The following is a 25,201-nucleotide window of genomic DNA, read 5'->3' as shown; positions in this document are numbered from 1 at the left end:
TCATTTTTCTCAAATACAAATACTTTTGGTGCTTCAAAACAAAATTAAATACTCCAGTCTGATCCCTCAAAAACGTTTCCTACAACTCAAAATAATTCTTTTACTTTCTTTGGACCTTGCAGCTAACAAAATAACTAGCTATTTGCACAGGTCTAAGATTAGACTGTCAGAAGTAAATCTTGTGATTTTTGAGAGAGAGAGAGACACACACACACACACATGTATATGTACATATATAAGAAAGGGAGAGAGAGTTGGGTATATTTTACTGTTTCCTCGAATGGTATGTGCAGCTTGTTTTGGTCTCTTTGCAGTAACACTCATTAGCAAACAATTTTTGTTTTGTGTGGTGGTGGCCAACAGGTAACAAGAGCCATGTCAAGTCTAATGCACAATAGTAACAACTCAAAATTTGTTATATGGAACAACTTTCTGAATCAAAAGCTGCTGCTAGTTATCAAAGATGCTTTTTAAAGTGCAACCCAGCAGCTGCAAACATTGTTCACCAGGTAAGGCAGCTTCTCCTCTCTTTGAGAGACCAGAGAGGATTGGATTTGGAGGAGGGCTAAGACACATTTCAATCTAAGCAGATTGTTTTAACCATCCCTATTGCCAGCTCAGAGCAATAGGCACCTTCAGAGGGCAGTTCGTCTTCACAAAGCACTCCTCTCTCTCTCTCCATTAACTGCAGAAACCTAGAGGAAACCCTGATCTTTGTGATATCCACAGTTAGATGAGATGATTCGCAGCATGGTTGGATCTGAAGCTCTACAGCTGTCCCAAGTGAACAACTGCATTTACAATAGCAAGTTCTGTATTTTATCACATGGAAATGCAAGGCTATTAAATTTCATCCAAATCAGTACTTCATTTGTCCATGTGACTCCAATCCTACTCTTTTTTTTTTTTTTTTTTAATACATTTGGCCAAAACCACAAATGGTGCTGGAGTGTTGTTTTCTGTACTGAAAATTTTCCCAAAGGCTAGGGAAAAACACCATTTGAAAAGGTATTCAGTAGCTGTTGGCCTGTGTCTTTAAGAACTATAGGCTTGTTTGTTACAGATTTCTGTAATAATTTGTATTTGTTTGTGTTTCACTGTGGACAACGGGAAAGCAGATACATAAGTGTAAATAATTAAAATGCTAAAGAAAATGGGGAATCTGTCCCTGGTTAATCATGGGTTACAGTATGAAATGGTCTTATGAATTGCTAATTTAAATAATAAGCCTTAGTTCAGTGTTACTTTCATTACAAAAGGAAAGTATAGTAAAAATTACAAGTGCCTCACAAATAACCTAGATCTGGTCCTCCAGAAGTGCTGCATACACCTCAATTTTGAGGAAAGCCAAAAGCACCTCCCAGCATTATCACTCCGTCATTTGCAAGAAAACCTATTGTTTACAGGGCACTCTGCCCTATTCAAACACAAGGGGTATCATTAAGTTCTGTTGGAGAAGCACAAAGGCCCAGACATAAGCTTTGGCAGCTGAGAGAAAGAGAGCAATTGCAGAAACTATAGCTTTTCAGATGGCGAGAATTAGTGGAGCTCCTTTGGCTTCACTAGAATTATAGGGATATAATACACCAGCTGAGGATGTTATCCATTATCTGTAACTCCAGCTGTGCCTGCATTGCTAAATCCAGCCAGATCTTTGAGTCAAGACTTATATGGCATGAAGCAGACTGCTTAATATAATTTAAATACAAAGAAGAGGCTCCTAGATAATTTCTGCTTCAACTCACAATGACTCAGAGCTAAGTGAACGTGGCAGAACAATTCAACCAACACCACAGTTTTTGAGAGGGCTACTAAACAGTCCACCGAGTGGTCCACGCACACACAAAGCAGTCATTGAAAATTATTTATTTGTTGAAATGACTTGTGTTGTGCAATTTGTGAGCAGTTGTTTATGAGCAGTGAACATTCCATATTCAAGTTGTTCTCACTCGGCATTAAGTCCAAAGCTGCTGCAAGATGGGAGATAGCCAAAGGGTTCCTACCTTATAAACAGTTTGCTCTTAAAATTCTCTATTTAACCCACCCTTTTTTCCTGCCCATAATAATTCCATAGAATTCAGGGCAAATTTACAGGTTCCGCCAACATTTCAAGAAACATGCTTATCTGTTGTGAGCAAATGTAAAAAGGGAATTAAAATATCTAGGTCTCAGCAAGTTAAAGGATATGCACAGAAAAACAGTGACAACATATGCCTGGCTCCATTAGGGAGGCACCATCCTGAAAGCAGTCAGTTCATCACGTACTAGGATGTCCTCTTTCTTCAGGCTGCTGCTGTCAGAGCTGCCTGAACAGCTTGCACTTCATGATTACAGCCTATGCACACAACTGCTCCGTCACCTTGTACGACTCAAAACTTCTGGCAAACTGCGTAAAAGGAAGTTGCAAAGAACCCTCTGAGCAATTCACAGAGGAGTCCTTTCCAGGTGGACGCCAAAGGACATTCATGACTAGTTCATACGCAGTACAGAGAAGCAGAGGGAACATGTGCCTTGTTAGGGGCACATGTTGCCCCTGCATCAGTCAGATACATTAGCATTGCAAGCTGTCCTATAGCACTGACATAGTTTTGCTTCCAGCCACACAGAGCTGGCACTATGTGTTTAGCGTGTTACTTACTTACTGAGGAAAGGGGGGTGGGGTGGTATAATGCAAGGATGATGGGAAGCGGATCTAGGGTTCAGATCTTTGTATCTCCCAAACACCCACACACCACTCTCTTCCTCCACTGTTCCTTCCAACTCTCTGTACAGTGCAGTAGCTGCCAGCCCCCCTGTACCTCCCTGGTTTCAGCAGCAGCAGCAATTTTCCCTTTGTGAGGCTGAGGAGGCTCTGAAGGAGTCACTTGGCTAGTCAGACTGTGTTTGCTGCCTGACCAGCTATTCCCCATCTCCTCCACAGAAAGACAGACTGGACAGAAGCTCTCCAAAGGCTAGATCCAGCCCACACGCTCCCCTCCAGTTAGACAATGTTGCTTTACATATAAAGCCACATTAAAGACTAGAATAAAGCATAAAATAGAAAACGGAAATGAGATTACCTAACATCCCAGCTCAACTCACTTGAGAACTACACCCTCCTACAAAGGCAAAAGCAGTCTTGCTCCAGTTTTAAGCAAAGGACGTTATTTGAGTTCTAACCAAGGAACTCCACAAATATTTATTCTAAAAATCAACCCCTTCTATGTCAATGAGTATCATTATAGCTAATTTTTCAAATAAGTGATCTGAAGCAAGAATGACCTTTCCTGATACCAGCAAGCTAGCACACAACAGAACTGAACTCTTGCTTCCCAGTTTCTGCCCTGACCACTACAATGCCCCTTCCACTATAAACAATAAATGTCCTGCAGGAATTAAAATCCAAGTAGTGCAAAACAAGCAAAATTCACACTGAAAACTTTGGGTCAGGACTTCAGCTGCCGTACCTCTGTTGTCTTAACAGAGCCAGCAGATCCTTAGTAGAGCCACCTGAAGACAACGAAACACACTTTGAAGGTTATCATGCATGTATGCCTTTCTCCATGTTAAGATGGAATCAGTACCTTAAAAGACAGTTCACTCTATAGGACAGAATTATCCTTCACAACTAGTAAGCACACAAAGGCAAAAAAAAAAAAGCATTAATATCTCCCACCCACTTTATTTCAAGTAAGTAAATAACATTAACATTAACCACCACCACTGATGAATTTATAATTTTTTTACTTGGTTTTCCAGGACTGTTGCTAATGGTGGTTATTTAAGGCTTCATTTCACACAGACACATCTTCTGGCAAGGTTGCAAAGGGCACAATGAGAGGAAGGGTAAATACTACTCCAGAACTGAGCTGACCCAGCAACATCCAGGAACGCAAACAAAAATAAAAAGAGGATGTTGAAGGTCTTTCTGTGCTGTGGCTGCTCAGTGATTGCGGAAAACTAATAGGAAGGGACAACATCCCTGAACAACTGATGGATATCATCCGCTCTGTAGGGAAGTGGAATGCTCAGGGTCCTGCCAGTCCATGCCAGAGGAAAATTCCTTGGACAGTAAGTTTGCCACTTGATGAACACCTCTGTGTATGAGGAACAAGCATCAGAGATGAGAAACAAACCCTGCAATACTCTGACACACAGCAATTAGCAACTCTGTAGACAGAAACAGGCTCTCTGGCAGGTCCCATTAATCTCCTTATGCAGATGGAATACTCGTGAAAGAGATTGCGTGAGCAGCCAAGAATGTAAGTCTGCTCTTCATACCAGGTACCTCAACAAACACCTATGATTGAAGACTGGGCAAAGAGCCAGGAATACGCTGCTCTAGACTTCACTCTGACTCAGTGTTGGTCTGCGACAGCTCCCTCGTGTTTCTGTTATCCTGTCTGAAAAATGAGGGACAATGATATTTCATCTGCCTTGCTAAACGCTTCAGCTCCACAACAGTCTGTAAACAGCAGCTTGACTTAAAACTTAGTCCATGCACATAAAAAACACCTTCTGAAGTGGGATGGAGATCAAATCTTTTATATCGTGCCCCACAAACAAGCGGTTTGGTTCCTGCTCTCCATTACAGTTCACAATCAACAGTCAGAAACCCTTCCTAAAGGCCAACTGCAAACCTTGCAGCTGGCTGTCAGACATGCTTCAGTACCACCCACACTCTGCAGCTTTTCCGAAGGCTCCTTCCTGCCTGACACAGAAGGACGAGAACAGCTTAAGTCGTCATTCACTGGGAGACTGACTGACAAGGCATGAGTGGACTCGAGCCAAAAGACAACCCGTGAAGGAACTGCAGTTCGGAACTGCCTCCCATTTTACTTGTTAGCGGTATCCAGACACCTTCGTGCCAATACGAACACTCATTTTTATTTTTGTTCTACCTCCAAGCAGTTTGCACTCAGTGATTCAAGCCTGTTCCGCACTTACATTAACTTCTACTGGCCTAGACCAGAGCACAGTGAAAATCGGCTCGACTGAGTGACATACAGCCAGACAGCGGGTGAGCATGACCCAAGGACAGAGCATGGCTAGGACTCCTGGGACGCCCGTCCATTTGGCACATCCTTGCTAAAGCCCCAGCTGGGTCACCCCAGAGTAAACAGAACTTACCTGACCCTTTTAGGGCTGACGGGAAGAGCATGAGCACATGACGAGCTGCCAATCTCCTGTAATGAATCATTTAAAGAGTAACGAGCTTTACTGGCTCACAGACCTGTGCTTTACATCCATGAAAAGGTCTGGATCTGTACATACAGGGTGATCATTTTCTTATCAGTAAACAAGCTCAGTATTACTCTGCCTTAGCCCCTAACCTGATCCAGATTTGCAAGGCTATTCCCCTAGCTATTCATCCTTCCCATCTTCCACAAATAACGGCAGCCTACAATAAACCTGGCACTGATGCAGGGTCTTCACTGTCTGACTAAATTTGCATTTTCTGTTTTAAGACTGCAGGTCTCACAAAATTGAACACTACAGCTGCTCTGAAAGAATAGTGTGTTTGTTTTGGTTTGTTTTTTTTTTTTTTCTCCTTTTGTTTTATAATTCACATGCTTTCTTAAAAAATGAGGCTTAACTCTTACTGTTTTCTTGTCCTGACTATTGCCCATGCAATCTACTGTCAGGACACAAATCTGGCTAGTTCTTGGAGTGTTGTTTCACCCAAAGGTTAGTCTGGCATAAAAATAGTGGAAAGTAGGATGCAGATTGGTCAGAAGTATCTGAAAAGCAATGCTTCACCGTATCAAGAGCAAGCCAAATTGTTTAATTAGTCTAATGAATCTAAGAAAGACCCCCTTTTACTTTATACAGTGTAAGCAGATCTTCCAGTTACTGAACTAACCTTTATAAAAAGAAAAAATAATGAAGTCATGTTTCATCCTTTTGCCTGCTTATAGATTTTGTCTTTTACTCATTTTGGCAGTTTTTCTTTCTAGTTGGTTTTGATTTACCTCCAGTTAGGACACAGCAGAGCAGTGCCACCCAACTCGCTGCTCCATGGGCCGCCTAGCTCAGCTCAGTCTTTAATATTGTCATTGAGAGTGAGTAGAAGCAGCACAATGAGTATTTTTACATGCATTAGACTAGATTTCAATTTTTAAAAAAAGTACCTCTAAAAGAGTACATGACCTAAGGTATCAGTGACAAGAAGAATGCCACCTTAATTTGTGTTGGCATGTAAAATGGAAGAACAAGTACAAAGAAAGAGCTAGTAGATAGGAATAGAGGGAGAGAAAAAAAAAGAAAGATTTAAATCTCATTATGCAGAAGATGTGGTTGTATCACAGAGCTTCAGCTCAAGTTCTAGCAACTTCTGATAGCATTCTCAGCTACATACATCTAAGCAAACCTATCAAACCAGACACCTCAAGCGACACAGGCACCTGGTGTGTGAAACCAGGAAATTCTGTTTAAACACAGGGAAAAGGTTTTTTTCCTGTCAGGGTGGTCAAACACTGGAAATAGGTGGCCTGGAGAGGTGGTGATGTCACCATTCCTGGACATAATCAAAACCCAACTGGACACGGTCCTGGGCCACCAGCTCAAGGTGGCCCTGCTTGTTCAGGGGTTTGGAGCAGATGACCTCCAGGGGTCCCTTGCAACCTCAACCATTCTGTGATTCTGTGAATCCTGATCAGGCTCAGCTGTTGTTATGGTTTAACCCCAGCCGACAACTAAGCATCACACAGCTGCTCGCTCACTCCCCTCACAGTGGGATGGGGGAGAGAATCCAGAAGGGTAAAAGTGAGAAAACTTGTGGGTTGAGATAAAGACAGTTTAATAGGTAAAGCAAAAGCCACATGCACAAGCAGAGCAAAACAAAGAATTCATTCACTCCTTCCCATCAGCAGGCAGATGTTTGGCCATCTCCAGGAAAGCAGGGCTCCATCATGCGTAACAGTTACTTGGGAAGACAAATGCCATCACTCCAAACGTCCCCCGTTTCCTTCTTCTTCTTCCCCCAGCTTTATATGCTGAGCATGATGTCATATGGTGCAGAATATCCCTTTGGTCAGTTGGGGTCAGCTGTCCCAGCCACATCCCCTCCCAACTTCTTGTGTACCCCCAGCCTGCTTGCTGGTGGGGTGGGGTGAGAAGCAGAAAAAGTCTTGACTCTGTGTAAACGCAGCTCAGCAGTAACCAAAACATCCCTGTATTATCAACACTGTTTCCAGCAAAAATCCAAAACATAGTCCCATACAAGCTTCTACAGAAAAAATTAACTCTATCCCAGTCAAAACCAGCACAGCTGTAAAAAAGATTTCAACTCTATCTTGCCAAGATGGTGGCTGTTTTGATTGTATATTTGCAGCGTTGCAACGACTTGGGCAAGTAATCTTAGCTATGAAAATCTGCATCCATTCAGTCTCTCCAGAGAGTAAGCAGAATATTCCAACTTACGTGCTTAGACTTGGGTATGTAAAAATCTACCCACAGCATTTAGCTAAGTCTATGCCTGAAGTAGGGTTGGAAAAGGTAGTATTAGAGTAGTGACTCTCTGAGTTGGACAGTAAATACAACCATCTGGTATAAGTCTACATTACTGTATTACAGTACTACAGTACTTCATTACTAGATATTGCAAGATAGCAGAGAATGAAGCTGATAGACTTTGACCAGAATCAGGAAGGAAATTTTGATTTGAGTTATAAATGAGCCACAATCTTTTAAGCTGCAGGATGAACTCTTGCCATAGAAACAGTGACGGACTCAGCTCTCTATTCTACACTGTGCTTCTTATCAGCATTACTCACTACTGCCAACCTGCTGTGTGAAACAGGCATGGCACTGGAAAATTGAGCCAAGATTATTTCTGAGAACAGTACATATTCACCACTGCTATTGATTTGAAACATTGCTCTGGACATAAACCCAGGCAGAAACACTGTCTTATTTGTAAGTAAACCCTGCCAACAGTAGCAGAAGTAATACTACCATGCAAGAATCAACACCCTCACAGCATGTAATGAAATAAGTGAATTAGAAATTGAAGAACACATGTATTTTGCACATTGTTTGCTATTCTTCTAGATAACGTAAAGCAAAAAAAGTAGGCAAGTCACAGTGGAACATTGTAGTCTGAAAAATGCATTTGCTTTTCCTTTTAAAGCACAAAGAATCCATACCCCTGCAGAAAAGCCAATTAGAAGGCTGGCACAGATGAAGTTAAAAAGAATTATAAGATTTTATGTACAAAAAGTTCATAAAGTGACTAAAATGTCTTATTCTAAGACACTTGAGAATTCTCTTGTGTACTGTTTCAAAACTCATGTGAAATGAACGCTTAATTTTAGTGTGCAGTTTGACTCAAAGAGTCAGAACCTTAAGGGTCTGATTTTAGCAGCCTGCCTGCTTCAGTGAGAAGTACAGAAGTTATTCAAATGCTTAAACAGCATGCCAAAATCAGCAATGCCAAATCTTACAATTGTATATTCACATACGCAAGGGAGAGTGTTAAAATTACTCTACTGGAGCTCTTTTATACTCGCACTTTACAGCTCCATCTTTTATAGCTGTTAATAATACAGTTCAACATAACAAGCTGTCTACACACTCTGAAATAGCTTTCTATTCTAATTGATCAAACAAATTCATGCAAGCCTGAGCTTATTTTATGATTATTCCCCAAGTATTCAAGCCCTAATTTTTTACTATGATGTCATAGACTTTTCTTTGGAGCTCTCAGTGTAACTGGGTGTTTGCTATTTAAGTGCAATATCAAACAAAAAAAAGTGAATGCTGTGTACAGACCAGCCAGAGTGCAAGAAACTCAAGATAAGGCTTCCGTTAATGTAAATAGCAGGTTTTTGCTTTAGAAATGGCATCAAATTCAAAGAGGCCACTCATTTCTTGCCTTATGTCTGAAGAGAAGCAGGGTTTGTTTATAAGAACAGCACAGTGAAAGGTAAGAAATTGAATCCAGCCTATGCATTGGCCAAGTGGCTTTATGAAGAAAAAAAAAAAAAAAAAAAAAAAAAAAGGAGCACTCAGGCAATGTGGAGGCTGCTGCTAGCCATGCCAAACCATATGGCTTTGTTGAACTCCTCCGTGTCTCTGTACCATTATTCTTTATCCTTCATTTCCACCATAAGTTCTTCAGAGCTGTCCTGCTCCATCTTTTTGTCTTTCGTTGAGGCAACATCTAGCACTGTGGGGCAGGGATCCCTGATTAATGCAAGTAAATACACTGGAAGCTTTCAGTCTTGCAGGGATGACAAAACTGACAGGAGGTAGAGCTCAAATTGCCATACTATCCCTTGATATGTCCTATGTGCTGATGGAAGTCAGGGGAAGTCTTTGTGGTTTAGTTCAAGCACACAGGTACATTTCCCAGCTCAGCTCACCACCGCATGGGGAAAGGACAAGGCAGCAGATGGAGCACACGAGGGAAATCCCTGCCCAGTCAGACGGCCGATGCCACACATTCAGAGCATTTCCCAAATTAAACTGCAGCCTTTGGTCCCAATCACCTTCTTGCTCTCCTCTAGCCCTATCTGTTCTACTGGTCCAAAATAAATGCAGCTCCTCATTCACTTTAAGCCCAAGTGGAGCAGTAGTATGTTCTCCTTGTAAGGTATTTCTAGCTTAGCCAGAAAAGGAAACCACAAGTTGATAAAACAGTCTTCCACATTTACAAATAATCATGACAGTCTCTCACATCACATTCAAAATGCAGACACCTCTGCTGTGTGTTTTCTCCATTTTCGTTTGGACAATCAAATGTAGGAGGAGCTCAACAGATACTAAGACTTCTTTCATCACTAGACCCTCTCCCTTGTCACTACCCATCCACCTTTTGAGGTCCTCTTATACCCCCTTGCAGAGGACTTCCTGCTGCTAAGCTCTCTGGTGGAAGATACAGATGAACTGATGCCACCACAGGCCACACATTACACTTTGAGTCCCTCTGCGCCACAGAATCCCTCCCCCAGGGAAACTCTGCAACCACGACTTACTGTCTCTTGTTGGCTACTCCAGGACCACCTTCAAAACCAGGCTGGTCTGTCTTCTATGGTATGAATCTGTGAGTCCAACTTCAGGTGTTGCCAAAATGTGTCCTCTGGACCAAATCAGGCTTGCATTGCCAAAAACACTCATGAAGGAAAAGCCCCAGGCTGCCAGAAGAACAGAGGCAATACACTGGCTTCCATCTGCTTTGGAAGCAGGCCTTTCACTGCAATGTGGGCATGGCTTCATTGACTTCTGTGGGTCTGAGGTCAACACTTGAGAGGATTACTGTTGCTACACTGCCAGGGTATGGATGGGGCAGAGGAGAACTGAAAGAAGACCTATGCCTTTATCCCTCCAGCAGATAAACAAGGCAAGATCTGTAGGGAGTGGTAATGTCTTAGATCAGCTGATTCATCACAAAAAACAGAAACAGTTCTCAGAACTGTTGGTATTTAATTTGGTACTTTTTCTGATTTATGTTTTGTGGAAGGGTTTCTGTGTGCTTAAATGCTTCTCTATATTTTTATCGAACATCCTCCCTTCCTACAGACCTTATCTTTTGTATCCCTAAACTAATATAGCTACAAGAAAAGTAGTGTTGCTTTTCAGAAGATACTGGACATGCTCCTGGACCAACAAAGGAAGCAAAACTCTTTCTAGGCATGATGAATAAAGAGAAAACTACCTGCTGTATCCCCTTGTTGTCCGTATTGCTCCTCCTGGAAGGTCTCCAAAGAGTTTTCCAGGAATAGACCATGGCTTGGTTATATATTAACTGAATCCTTCAGTTTTGAGTTTATGCTTCTTCACAAATTTAACTAACTCATAAGAGAAATACAAAGACAGGGCCATTCTGGTAAAAAACCTAATCTGTCTTTTTATTCCTGCTATGTCATTTTGAAATGCTGGCTTCCATAAATATTCTACCCATTTTGCATATACACAGTTACCTAATTGTTCATTCTGTCAGCCTGCATACAAGTGAAACACAGACATCTCTACAATAAAATCAGAATATTTCTTCCAAAGATCTCTTAATGAACAGTAAAGAGTCTGTGGGTTGAGCTGCTTGGCGCTTTCTTCCCCCTCTCCCCCCTGCCTCCAAGTTTAAAAACACATTCCAGAGCTGTCAGAATTAAGCTATTTACAATTTTCAAGACTTCTTATGGAACATAAATCAAGCAGTATCAGAAGTTCACAACTTTCTGAGACAGACTTGAAAAATTGACTTTCATACCTTGCACACTTTGGCTTTGAAAATAAGTTTTAATCCCTGATGATACTTCTTCCTCAATGACGATACCATTTAACATCTTTGTTACCTCCTGTGAAAGGCCTTCTGAACATCTAGATACTTCTTTCAGTGTTTAACCATTTCCACTCTCTTTCCATGTACTAAACTAAGTTAGAATAATTAATTCCTTCTGTCCTTCATTTTTTCCCACTCTTTTAATACAGGTACTACTCTTCTTTTTTTACCATTTGCTGAGAACATGTGAAAAAATAGTCCCAAAGATCTTTCCTTAGTGGTTCTGATACTGCTCTGGCTATTTACTTATAAACTCCTGAAAAAAAATTCTCCAGATCTCTCTAACTCCTGGTTTACCTAAAAATCCCTTAACCTGCTTGTTCTCCATTTTCACTTCTGTTCTGAACCCTGTATTAAGACCAAATGTTTACCTTTGCTGTATTGACTCCTTCACTATTGTGCACTAGACTTGCTCTAGCCTATGTCCTCCTCTTTCTTTCAGTGTATTACAGTCTCTCAGATGCTAGTTTCCTCAATGATATCAGAGTATTGCCTTGCAGGTGTTGTATTATTCCACTTTTAATAAATTTCTAGCAATTTCTCAGAATTTTACTGCAAAATTCTTGTTTGGAATTTCATGAATCACAATTTTAACTTTATCATGTAATGACCAGATTTGTTGCTCTTTGGTCATCCCACAGAGAAACTAATGAAAATAAAAAACTATAAAAGAGGAAAGATTCAATTTAGCATGCAGGTACTTTTAAAAGGATGTTTCTTCCCCACTACTGTTCATGTTCTGTTTCTCCTACCTCTGCAAATGATTTTTCAACACTTCAAATACATTTCCTTCAAAACCAGCCCTTGTACTTAGAGTAGCAAATCCAAGGAACAGAAAGGGCAAACAGTAAGCAAATAATAAAATATAGTGGGTCAACATCCAGCTCGTAATATGGAGCATTAAAAAGAGAAAGGTGATAAGGCTGTATTAAGGCACCAGCCCTCCAGAAAAGAACATGCAGGCAGCTGTACCTCACAGGAAACCGCAGAGATAAAGCAAGACAAGGAAGTGTCTAAGTTAGTAACATAAAATGTACTGTTTGTTTATTACTATACTACATGAGAGACGGGCAAATGGTAGTCCCTCCCTCCTCCTTTGTCAGTGGTGCCTCACTGGAAAAAGTATCAGACCCTGGAGTCAGTCTCCAAGACAGCAGTGCCTGAGCTGACAACGGACCCTGCTGAAGCCACAGAAGCCACCAAGTTCAACACCCCCACAGATTATTTTGATACATCTAATACGAGGAGCACTACTGCAGAACAGATTTGTCTATCTGCAGTGGAGCTTGTCCCCTTCTTCTCTCATATTCCTCTGTCAGAGACAGGCAAAGCTCTTGGGAAAGTGTATGTTCTTAAGTAGTTTACTGCCCAATCCATACAGGTTTATCAGCACAAATCTTTCTTCCAGTTGTTCTTTGTCAGTAGACAAGCTGGTCAGAACAATGGACATCAGCATGGGAGAGGAGGGCAGTCACCCCCCTGTGCTTTCAAAGGTGCTGATGCTTCCCCCAGCACATTACCTCTTTGCAGCCTCCTTTCATGATCTGCTCTGTGCAGAGGAACGGACAGGGAATAAATATGGTATCACAAAATCTAAAACTGCACTTCTCTCCTGAAGGAGGAAAACTCTGAGGCCCTTAGGAGGAAGACACCTTTTCCCATTGCCTCATCTTTCTAATCCTCTCTTCATCCCTTTACAGTCAACTTTTTACAGTAGTTCCTCTTCAAAGGACTGTTGTTCAGAGAGGTTTCCCGACTACACTCTCCTTCCCCTTAGGACCAATAGCTTATTTCCTCGTGGTTTTAGAGATAGAGTGGAGGTGCTTAGCATCAGGTCTTCATAAAATCTCAGAGGCAGGGTTAGATCCTAGTATTCATCTGACCCAAAATATCACCAAAACTGTATAGCACAGAGAGCAACAGGCATCCTTCTATAGCTGACTTAAATTTTCCAGCAACAGATATTTTCTCTGCTCTGAGAAACCATGAAGTATTGGCAGGAACCAGCACCAGGGAGAAGTCCTGAAGAGCAGCCCATCCAAAACCTCCATGTCTGCCTACCTAACCAGAGCAGCCAACCTTCACTGATAACCCTGTGCCTTCTCACATCATATTAACCAACCTTCCTACACACAAAATAATCCAGTAGTTCAGTCACATCTGAAGCGAGCATATCATTTACCCTCCAAGGATCGTTATAGCTAAACATTTATCTAAACAAATATAAGGAAAACACTAATTTGACAGCTGTCAACTTATCAAATTTTCTACAGAAGTAAACTAAAATCAATAAAATGCAAATGCCAATTTTTACAACTGGATTTGTTCTGTTCAGAAAAATAGCAGTTTCACTATAAAATAAACCTGCCTCTATTTTGAGGTGTATTTTCACTGAAAATTATTCTATTTCTGTTATCGCACATAAAAGGCTGATCATGAAAAATGTTCTCTAACGCTTACAATGACTCATTTCTAGCAATTTAACAGCATCATCTTGCAAGAAAGATACAGCAGTTTTTTAACATTCAGATTCAAGCCAATTGTCCTTTTAATCAGCTCAGGTTTTGCTTATAAAAAACATTTAATGAGTCACAACCTCACACTCCTAGATTTTTAAACTGCACATCCACCTTAGGGGGAGCGTAACGGTTTGAAAAACAACGAATGTCAACAAATCTTTGTATCTCCCAGGGATATAACAGGATTTTCTTTAGGTGTGGACTGTTTTGGAGTAATTTGGGGGGTTTCTGTGAGACTATTTTCATGACTAGTGAGGTGCACTTTGGCCACTTGCTAAGTCTACACGGTAAACATCAGTAAGATGATGGTGCTGAGATACCTACACATGCTGGTACTAACCCACTTATGAGAAGTAACTGATTTGGGGTCAAGAAAGTGTTCCGATTTCCACACTGTCTAGCATCTATGGTGCCAGCTGGCTGGAACAGAACTAGCACTGGCACTTAGAGCTGAAAACGCTCCAGTGAAAAACTCCACCAAATGGCTTAGCTATGAAGCATCAGCTTCTGCCTTGCATCTACTAGCAGCCTCTTAGTACTGATGCTTTCCAAGAAATCAACCTGCCTATATGTCCTTCTCAAAGGACAGGTTATACTGCCAGCACTGAGGGTGGGCACAGAAGGCTGTGCAGACCCCAGAGCAGACTAGGAGGAAGAGATTCCACACCCTCTGGGATTTTTTGGCTTGGAAAGCAAGTCCAGCCAAGGCTACGTGAGTGCAAGAGCCAACACTCCCTGATCAGAAAAAAATCCAAGTCAGGTTTTTGGTGGGTGTAAAGTACTGCAGTGGGAGCTACAGTGATTTACACCAGGAGATAATGTGTTCCCCTGAAGGACTCCACATCGGCGTTTCTCTCTCCATTCATCCTTTCCTTCAGCATCTATCCTAAGTCCTACTGATTTAATCTGCTCACCGAAATTCACATTGAAATAATGTCCTAAAATTTGTATTGAGAAAAACACTGCTCTCAAACAAGCAAATCTTTCCAGACATTATATGAGTGGAAATATTGTCTATGAAAAACAAATTGTCAGCAGAAAAACATTTCAAATGCTTTTGCAGTCATTATAACAAATTCTGTATGAAAATGATTGGCCAGGTCTTGTCCTCCCCAGTTGAGAACGCAAAAAAAACAGGGAGGAGGCTTCTAAGGCACAAGCTGTTGCTGACCAGCCTAGCAACTGGTTTCCCAACCTACCTTGCTGCCCAGACTGAAGACCGCTGAATAACCTACCGCACAGCCCATCAGCCTCTGCCCGAGACCAGCAGCGCTGGGATCTCACAAGCCTGCACAAATCAGCAGAGATTACCAGAGGAATAAAACCCACCAGTCTTCTCAGCTAGATTATCTCATTCCCAGCAATCCCCTCCACTGTTTAATGAGAAAATAGACACTAATTAACCTCTCTGCCTCTTTGACAATCTATGCTTAACCCAAAGCTTTTGGCCTGTGGCTAAGCCCATAAGAATAATTCTTACACTCCTTCAACCATCTCCTGAATTTGGAGGCTGTGAAGTTTAGGGGATCACATAGCTGCAGATGCTGTTAAAAGTGATAGTTATTTTTTAGAGATGGGAACAAAAGAAAAGGCGTGAATATCACAATCTGACAGACTGCAGAGAAGCAGTAGTTTTCCGTGTTCTCATTATTTCTTATTATTTATTTGTCATTATTATTGCCCAGGTGGCCAAGAAGGCCAACAGCATCCTGGCCTGTATCAGGAATAGTGTGGCCAGCAGGAGCAGGGGGGTGATTGTCCCCCTGTACTTGGCACTGATGAGGCTGCATCTGGGGTACCGTGTCCAGTTTTGGGCCCCTCAGTACAAGAAGGACATTGAGGTGCCGGAGCGTGTTCAGAGAAGGCCAACAAAGCTGATGAAGGGTCTAGAGAACAAGTCTTGTGAGGAGCGGCTGAGGGAACTGGGGTTGTTTAGCCTGGAGAAGAGGAGGCTGAGGGGAGACCTTATCGCTCTCTACAACTACCTGAAAGGAGGTTGTAGTGAGGTGGGTGTTGGTCTCTTCTCCCAAGTAGCTAGCGATAGGACGAGAGGAAATGGGCTTAAGCTGCATCAGGGGAGGTTTAGATTGGATATTAGGAAAACTTGCTTTACAGAAGGAGTAGTCAAGCATTGGACCAGGCTGCCCAGAGAGGTGGTGGAGTCACCATCCCTGGAGGTGTTCAAAAAACGGGTAGATGTGGCACTTTGGGACATGGTTTAGTGGGCATGGTGGTGTTGGGTTAATGGTTGGACTGATGATCTTAGGGATCCTTTCCAACCTTAATGATTCCTAGTTTTTACTTTCATTAAAAAATAATCCAGCCACCAACCCAGAAAACATGAAATTATTACTCTACCCCTAATTGGTTTAGTGGTGGACTTGGTAATGTTAGGTTAATGGTTGGACTGGATGGTCTTAAAGGCCTTTTCCAATCTAAATGATTCTATGATTCTATGATTTCCAGTCTTACAGATTGCAGGATGCCTTGTATCTTCATTTAGAAAAAGATATATTTGCTTTCCAATCAATATCTGAAAAAAAATCCAAGAGATGGGGCAGTGGTAGAAAAATCTGCGTTGAAGCCAAAGACCAAAGAAAGATTAGTTACCTAAACATGGATTAGGCACTTAAAAATCTTTTTGTTGTTACCTTGAACGGACTTGGGTCGCTCATACAGGACACTAAATTGCCTGATCCAGCAAAACACATATAAGTTATTCCACTGACTCTGAAGATACTACTCACATACTTAAACATGAGGCACTTGGGTACGCTATTCCACATACTGGCAGTAGGATTTAGAAGCTCTCATATCAAGTCCTACTGCAGCAATATAAGGATGAAAAAAAATCACCTTAATTAAAAGCATTATTTGCTCAAGGACATTTATAGCTTTCCCATTTCACAAACCTAATAATGGAAAATCAGACAGCTGGCTGTCTTTCTGTTTGGTACTGCTGGCAGACTCTTCAATACAGTGGTTTTAAGAAGACAGCGGGGGGCGGGGGGAACAACCAAAAAGCAACAGTCTTCCTACAATGGCTTGCCAAGAAAATAAAAATGTGTGAGACAATGTGTTAATGAATATCAGCACATATGGGCAAGCACTGGTGATTTTGGTAAGGCAAAGATTTGCAATTAAAATGCCATTCACAACAGAGATAACTATGATTATCATAAAAATCTCAGTTTAAGGTAGGAGATATACAAATGCACGTGTAAGATAATGCATCCTATTCCTCTCCAATTCTACAAAAGACACAAATTAGAATTGAAACTGAGGACTCTTCAATCAGAAATCCCAATGGATTATGTTAGTCCTGATATCTTCTCTCTCTCCTTTACAAGGATCACTAATAAAATATTTATTTTTGTTTAAGAGAAAGCATCAAACTATAACTTCATGGCATTTCATTTATAATCTTCCATTTCATCCCATTATCAATTAGCCCTTTAAATTACTGTAACATGGAGAGTTTTATAGATTAATTGAACAGACGGTTGCCCAAAATATCAACTTACCTGCTCTTGGTCTCAGGGGAGATTCTACTTGATCAGCCCGACTTAATCTGACCTGTACTTAAGCACAAGCTACATGCATTTCACAGTACTCTCTGGGAAGTTCTTCCTTGTATCTAGGAATTGCTTTTGCTGATGAGGTATTGTCTCACCTCCACCACCGTAGCTAACCATACCCCTGGGAAACCGTTACAGCTCTTCTCAGTTTTTCCTTCTCCTTTTCTCTCCCCTACCAGATTAAATAACTTTTCTCAGTTCTCATTTTCCTAACCCAAAATTTCAGCCCACTGTTTCTCATCTCATCAACAGCAACTGATATTTCTCTTTGAAGCCACCGATATATTTTGAGACACTTCTAAATGCAACAATCCTTTCCTTGGGACTTATGCTTCATAGTTCTCTTTCTTCCTGCTCTTTGCTGCACCTTGCAGTTGACAGTCCATGTTTGGGATTTGGGGCTTTTTTGAGCACATGGTACCAAAACCAAGTACAGTACCCCAGCTGAGGCCATAGTTGAGCTTAAATATATCTCTACATGCATTACACTTATTTAGATAACCCAACACAGCATTTGCTATTATCTAAATAGTAGGACATTGTTTATTCATGCTCAGTCACTGACCTAACACCATATGCTTCGTTTCTGCAGAAATGCCACCTAGCCAATAACTCCCCCAATTTTTCGCATATTCCTCCCCATGTGGAGGACTCTACATTTGCTTTTTCTGGATAGTATTCTACTTAGTTCAGAATGCTTCTCTAATGTTTCATTATACCTTTGAATTCTAACTAACGCTTGCAGTGCCACTTCATTTGGTATTGGCTGCACATCTGTAGTCAGAAGACAGATGTTTTTCAGTGTGACTGATCTACTGCTATGATTTCAAAAGCTGACTTTAAAATTGGAGCTGTACATATGGGGTTTAATTCAAATGAATTAAATGGTTTTGGAATGTTTCATTTGACTGCAAAAGACTTATGTTCCACATAAGTCTCCCTACATAGGTTTTGATTTGTAGATCACTGAGAAGTACGACTTTGCAGCCAAACTCTGCAACTTTTCAAAGGAAAAATCATCTAAATCTCATCTGTAAAAAGCAGAGGAAAACACAAAATAGATTAGCATTTTTTAAAAGTATTCTATATACTTTTCTTACTTTAAAATAGATTATAATCCTGTCCACACTGGATATTACAGAGAGAGAGGACAGATAAGAGAGTAAAAGCCATTGATTTAAATGGGGTCAAAGTATGGCTATAATAGCATCAAACTGTCCTAATCACAGCATGGCTTTGTTACAACTCCACATATTTCTGTTCATCAGCTAACAAATCACAAAAGCCAATCAGAAATTCTGGATTTTTTTCCCTGGCTCTACCTCTGGCCTGGTGGTAACACTGGCAAGTCCTCTATCACTGCATTTTCGCTTCCTTTTCTGTCCAAATGAGAACAAAAATAGGTGTCCCTCGCAGAGAGAAACTAAAGCTTCAGCTGTTAATAAATTTAAAGCTTTTAAAGGTATTTTGTATTAAAGGAGAGAAAAGATTTACTCCCAACAAATGGGGCTCCAAACAACCTCCATAAACAGAAGGGTTTATTATAGTCTTGCGTCTAAAGAAGTGCCTCCCAGAAATTTTATCTCCTTGCTCTTGGCATAGATGTTCACAGACTCTTGTAAAAGAACATAAAAGGGCAGTTTTGCAATGTGAATGAAAACAATGATTCTTATCACTTTGGAGTACTTCTCGGTAAAGTAATCTGAGATATATTCAGATACCAGGAATGAAAGAACCTCTATGTGAAATATTTAAAATCTGGTGATTAAATGACTTTACGAGGAAAGATCTCCTCATCACCCAACTCTTAAAGAAAGGACAAGATGAGCAAGAGGGGTTTTCCTTCAATAACTTATTTTATGGGTGGGTTTCTTCTTTCTTTTTCTGATCTTTTGCGATTGCCCAGTTAAAATGTAACTAATTAGGAACAGAATACATAGTTTTTACATGGAGACACAGTCAAGAGGAATTCTCATGTACTATTTTCATGAGTGTCAGCAACAGGCTTATTATTGTACGTTTGTTTAATTAAAGATGAAGGAAACTTTTATCATAATTAAATAATTGCCTCAGTTCCATCTTTTCATTCTTAACAGCTTAAGTCAATTGGATTCAAAGATGTCTTCAGGACTGAATCCAGGAAAGATTATTAGTTGGCTCTAAGATGTAGGCAGAACTGGAAAGCAAATTTAATCCTACTCAAACTTCTTGGGAACCTAATAAACAACAGCGATATTTAACTGACATTTCAAAGCTCAGAGGCAGAATCACTGCATTTGTTAGCCTTTAGTCTCATTCCTTCATCTTGCTTTAGTGCAGGAAACTGCATGCAGCAAAAACTTGTCAAACATTGCAGAGATCAGAAAAGTGAGTTAATTTACTGAAAAAAAAATGTTCATATTCAGTGATGGGAGTTCATACTAAGCTGCAAAGTGTAATGGCTGATCCTAAATCTGGTTATCCAAGTTTCAGTCAGACTATTTCCATTGGCAATATTATACAACTATTGAGAAACTCCACTACAAAGACTTAAAGAAAAATACCCACATTTCAAAGAATGAAGATTGATACCACCTCAACTAACCCTTCACTTATTTCTCTATTCAAAGCAACAAGGCATGCTCTGCTAGAAATGCTGGAGTAGCAGAAACGTGGATCACCTACACCCTCACCCTGTCTGACAGCACAGGTATTCAACAGAAATTTTCATAACGGATCTAATTATGGTAACCTCCAAAGCCCTAAACACATACAAGAATGACCCGGTCCTCATCCAAGTGGATTTACGTGATGAGGCAAGAGGGTATCAAACAGGGGCAGCAGAGCTCTGCCTCAAAGCGCGGCTCTGCAGCCTCTGCGCGCACAAAGCTCCCGCTCTCGGGGGCCAGCACGGCACCGAAGCAGCCAGAGGAGAGGCAGAGGTGGGGAAGGGCACCTTGGCTCTGCCCTTCAGCAGAAGGGCTCTCCTCTCCTGCTAGACCAGCAGCATCAGCCCACGCTCTGCCCCTGCCATGGACTGATGTGCTTTCCAGCATGGAGAGCTCAGGTAGCAGAAGAGTCTGAGCTCTCCCTTCAGAGGTTTCCCCTAGGGAAAGAAGCAGATCTAATTACTCATCATACAGCAGGGGTTGTGAGGGCAGTGACCTCGAGTCCCCCTTCGCCATCTGCTCCTCAAGCTGAGAGCAGCCGCAGCCCCCAGCGCAGCCGCACAGCTGCCTGCTCTCCCCCAAGTGCACCGCGTCTTCCTTCCAGCACCATCAGTGCTGAAAAAATACAGAACCCTGGAAGGAGAAGGGGGAAAAGCTTCACATAATGCAACCAATTATCAGATTACCGTCTCAAAGACAGTGTCGGGAGGTTTGCGTTACATACCTCGAGAATTCTGTCAGTTATACCAGTGCTGAATTATGGTGAATAAAGAATGCTACCATAGCCATCGTGCCATTTTCTAATGAGATTATTTCTACACAGGTCAGAAACACTCACGCAGCTCGTGGATAAAATACTCACCAACAAACATCAGTTGATCTGTAACTTACTGAATCCTGGGAAGCCATCTATTTGGACTATTATATCCACATTAATGATGATATATGTGTGCATGGGTTAGAGTAAGCAGACATGGCGACTAGAAAGGAAGATAGCTGCAAACAGCATTTGTTTGCAGATTTAATTAAAAGTGTAGACAAAAGGTAAGAGTATTATTATATGATATTTGCAAGAGTTGTTGAAGATGGTAAGAAATTGCTAGAATTTGCTTCTCTTAAACAGTCCAGAGCCAGCGACTTCAGAAACACAGAATATCCACATCCCAAGCAGTAACTCTTTGCATTTCTTAGTCAAAAATCTTATGCCATTGGTTGAAAATCATCACTACCTATTTAAGCATTTTTATGCTCACGTGTGATCCACAGACTAGTCCCTCTCCACAGCTGTAGCAAAAAGTGTTCCGAATATAGAAACAATCGCTGTAAATGACAGAACCTTGTTGACTTTTCCCAGGGTCTAAGAATGTCTGTAGGCACATCACAGGTCTCGCTGCTGCGCTGCCTCTTTCCTAGCAGGGACTTACAGCAACTACTCATGGAAAGAAAATAAAAACCAGGACAAATGTAGAACAATCCTCTGCCTACAAAGTGGCTCCCTACAGATGAGGCCAGGCTGACTAGGGTGGGAGGGGAATGAACTGGAAACATCAAAGATGCTGACCTTTTTGCAGTCCCTCAACACTACTGGGGGGTAGAGTGTGGGAGATGTCGCAGTGGCCCCAGGAGTAGCTTTACGAAACATTTCAATCCCAACTGCAACCTGAAACCAGGGTTTGACAGAGAGGTAAGGTTTGAATACAAAGTGGAAAAAGAAGTTTTACACGGGCTCAATGGACTGTGAGTTCCAATATTAATTGAAGAGAGATGACAGTGAAATATTTTAGACAAAAAAAGAAACTGGGGCAGTCATCACGAGTCCTCTTAGTCAGCTGGGCAAATTTCTATTATAATACCTCCATTGTCAGTACTCCTGTATTATATGAAGCACAGTTAGGGTAGGAAATTCCTCATTGTTTTTCAAACCCAGATGACAACTGTGCACAATATTTTACAAAGGAAAACTGTACTGCCTGCACAGTCATATTTCCTGCTGAAAACAGAGTATGAACTTGATCTCTAATTCTTTCATTATTATTTGCGTACTGGAAGTTTTGCAGAAGGCAATGTTTAGAAGGTATCTCTAAAGTCAATGTACTCCTAGATTGAAATCTTGACTCTCCCATCCTAAGGCTCTAAGTCTAGAGGGAAATGGTGGTAGCTCAGGTATCACTCTGCAATAATTACTGCATTGTTACTGCATTTCTATTGTTAATAGAAAACAATTTAGTTTTCTAAAGGCAATAATTCTGGTTTTAGACCAACACAGAAAATTACCTCCACATCCCTGCTATGAAAACTTTGCCCATCCAACATGCCTCATCATAAATTATCTGGTAAGAATAAATCTTTTAGAAGCCATGAATGGAGTTGCAGGACCAATTCACTAAATCTGCCATAACACACTTGAGAGATAATTGAGATGTCAAGCCTCATCAATATCAACCTACTTGAAGTAAGGGCAAGAGAAGAGGGGAACAATGATAGTGAATAATACCATTATGTGAAGCTAGTTAACTTATAGCTTAGAAACAGGTACGTATCAGTCACCAATCTGAATGTCCTTGAATTTCATGGAAGTCTGGACTTATATGCAGTCTTAATTCCTTAAAAAGCTTCCTTCCCTAGAAATGGATTATTTGTTGACAGAGTGGTAATCTTTTTTTCTATTTTAACTTCCAAGCTTTCACCTTTTTTTCCAGCTCTAACTTAACACACAGGAGGTAAAATAATGACTTTGGATAGCATCCAGGAAACATCATTAAAATATTATTTGAAAAAAAAAAAAAAAATCTCTTCCTGACCAGGCAGAGGAAGCAAAGTGTCAAATCTCTCCAGAGCTCCAAGCCTCAGAGGAGGTTGCTGCCAATTTTCAGCACTATGGATTTGTTCTCTGTCTCATTCTCAGTTACTGGCTGTATATCTCCTTATCTAATCAATACACATGCATATACATCCCACATTACTTTCTCATCAAACGTCTGGCATTGCAATTATCATCCACTCATTTTGAAAACTGACATTGAACACAATCCTGTTTCCTGTTCCCTCTTTCTTCCTCCCTTTCTCTTTTCCCATTTCTCTCCCTCTCCATTCCTCCTTATGATATCCCCCTCTCACAAAGTAGCGTCTTACTCTCCCCATCTGCTTCTTCAACCATCTGCTGACTCCTTCCCCTTCCTTCTTGCTAGATAACTCCACAGTCTCTCTATTGTAGCTCCATAGTTTCCCTGTAGTATCACTAAAACTCTTTTTCTTTTTCCTCTTCCTCTTCTGTTCAAAAATACTAAGTATAGCAAGCTTTCCACTCTAGGCCTTGATGGAGGGGAGGGCACAAAATAAATATCCATGAGTTTAATAATCCTCTGCCTTGACAACTGTAAAATCCTTTATAAGCTTCATGTTTCAAACTGCTCCTCTTCATTTTATCCAAAATGCCATGGCCAAACTGATCTTCCTTTCCTGATGGGATGTTCTGGCCTTTTCATCCCACTTCTTAAACCAACCTCATTAGCCATCTACGTCCCACAGGATTGTCAGATTCCCCATCTTCAGGTCCACTGCCCTGAGCAGCTCCCTCTTCTTGCCTGGCACCTGGTGCCATCCTCTGCCAGTTCTGCTTGGTTTGCTTTGATCTCATCCCACAAGCATTTCTGTGCCTTCTCCTATTAAGACACTGTCTGCCTGGAATCAGCTCTTGAAGCTGATTACTACCATTTCCCTCTTGCTCGCCCTCTCTTTTCTACTCTGTCAAAGACTGTCATCTTTTCCACACACAAAACTAGAGAACCCTTCAATTCCTGATAGAGAGGAAAAATATAACATTTAAATACCGTCAAACATCCGTTTCCAAGTCTGTGCCTTTCTTCTGTCTAAAACACCTGGCTTTCTATTATTCATTTTATTTCCCTGCTTTGCTTCCTTTCACAATCCTTCACCTCCCAGTACCCGCATTACACATTTCTTTATGCCTAATCATTTCCTGTTCATTCCCTTGGTTTATGCCTTTTCTCTGTGTTTTTCAGTGAACATGGCAGGTTACTACCAGATCTTGTTCTGCCTGAGAACAGCCTACCTCATTCCAGGTGATAAACAAATAACATAGCAATTAAAATGCAGGAAGGCAAAAATCAGAGATATGACACTGACTTCCCCCCCTCCCCTTCTCCCCTCTCATCAGCTACCAACGTTTGGAAAATTTCAACCCACTCTAATAAACAACAAAAATTTATCCCAGTTTCCTAAGAAAGCGAGGCTTGTTATGATCACAACCTGCCAATTAGTTCCATCCTGATGACTTTTGTACTCATAAATCAATATCAAACAAATAAAACAAAGACAATAAGGACCTAGAGGTTTTCAGTGGTGAAGTAAAGAGAAAACCAAATTCATTAACTGTGGGATGCATCAGCCAGCCGGCCTGACCAGCAGAGTAATTTGGGCCACCCACTAGTACGTGCCTGGCTTGGGAGCAGCCAAAGCACCTATGGCACGTGCCCAGCACATGGTCAAGGGAGGGAGCTGGAAGCTCTGGGGGGAGTATGGTAGAAGAAATAGCTCTGTAAGAAGCCAGCCTCCCTTACCTTCCCTGCTTACAGTGAAAGAATCAGGGGTTTAATCTGGAATTATTTCACCTAACACCAAACCATTGCCTATTTCACCTTTTCCAGGATCAGAAGATCGTTAAGAACGTAACTGTGATGCACTAATATCCATAACAGAGATGACGCATTTTCCTTTTTCTTTCCCCCGACCAGAGAAGGAACAACATGCTCTCTACCTTTTCTGAATTATACTGGGATTTGCAGTCACCAGCTGGGTTTTCGATCCAACGTCCTTGCTGTATTCACTGGATAGAGGAGGAAGGTTGCACCTGTGCACAGAAAGACAGTCAAGATTTTAAATGACATTCAGGATTGACTGGCTTCAACCTCAGTCTTTTTTAGTCTGCAAATTTGCAGGTGTTCAGTTTGTTTTTTTTTTTAAAAAAAAAAAAGCAAGCTGTCAGAAAATGTAGAAGTGCTGTATAAATACTAGACCAAGCTACAAATGTTCCCTACTGTACCACACCTATAAGCACAATAGGAAATTTTTTTACCAGATTGTGGGGAAGTGTAGAAATAAAACCTTTTGCAGAGGTGATTTTATGTAACTACTAAGCAAAAACAAAGACACAGGCTTGGCATTTCTGACAGGCTG

The 25,201-nt window shown here is 41.2% G+C and overlaps 1 protein-coding gene across 1 annotated transcript in view; it reads right to left on the bottom strand.

Annotated features, from left to right (window-relative positions):
• ST8SIA1 (ST8 alpha-N-acetyl-neuraminide alpha-2,8-sialyltransferase 1) overlaps positions 1-25,201 on the bottom strand; it is a 133,411-nt gene that overhangs the window by 31,116 nt on the left and 77,094 nt on the right. Inside the window, exon 4 of the mRNA XM_075726969.1 lies at positions 24,783-24,875. Within this exon, the coding sequence (XP_075583084.1) occupies positions 24,783-24,875 (93 nt within the window). The remainder of the gene's footprint in view (positions 1-24,782; positions 24,876-25,201) is intronic.

This window comes from Pelecanus crispus, chromosome 1, assembly GCF_030463565.1.
Source record: "Pelecanus crispus isolate bPelCri1 chromosome 1, bPelCri1.pri, whole genome shotgun sequence".
Classification (NCBI taxonomy): domain Eukaryota; kingdom Metazoa; phylum Chordata; class Aves; order Pelecaniformes; family Pelecanidae; genus Pelecanus; species Pelecanus crispus.
This window is presented reverse-complemented; position numbering and strand designations above follow the sequence as displayed.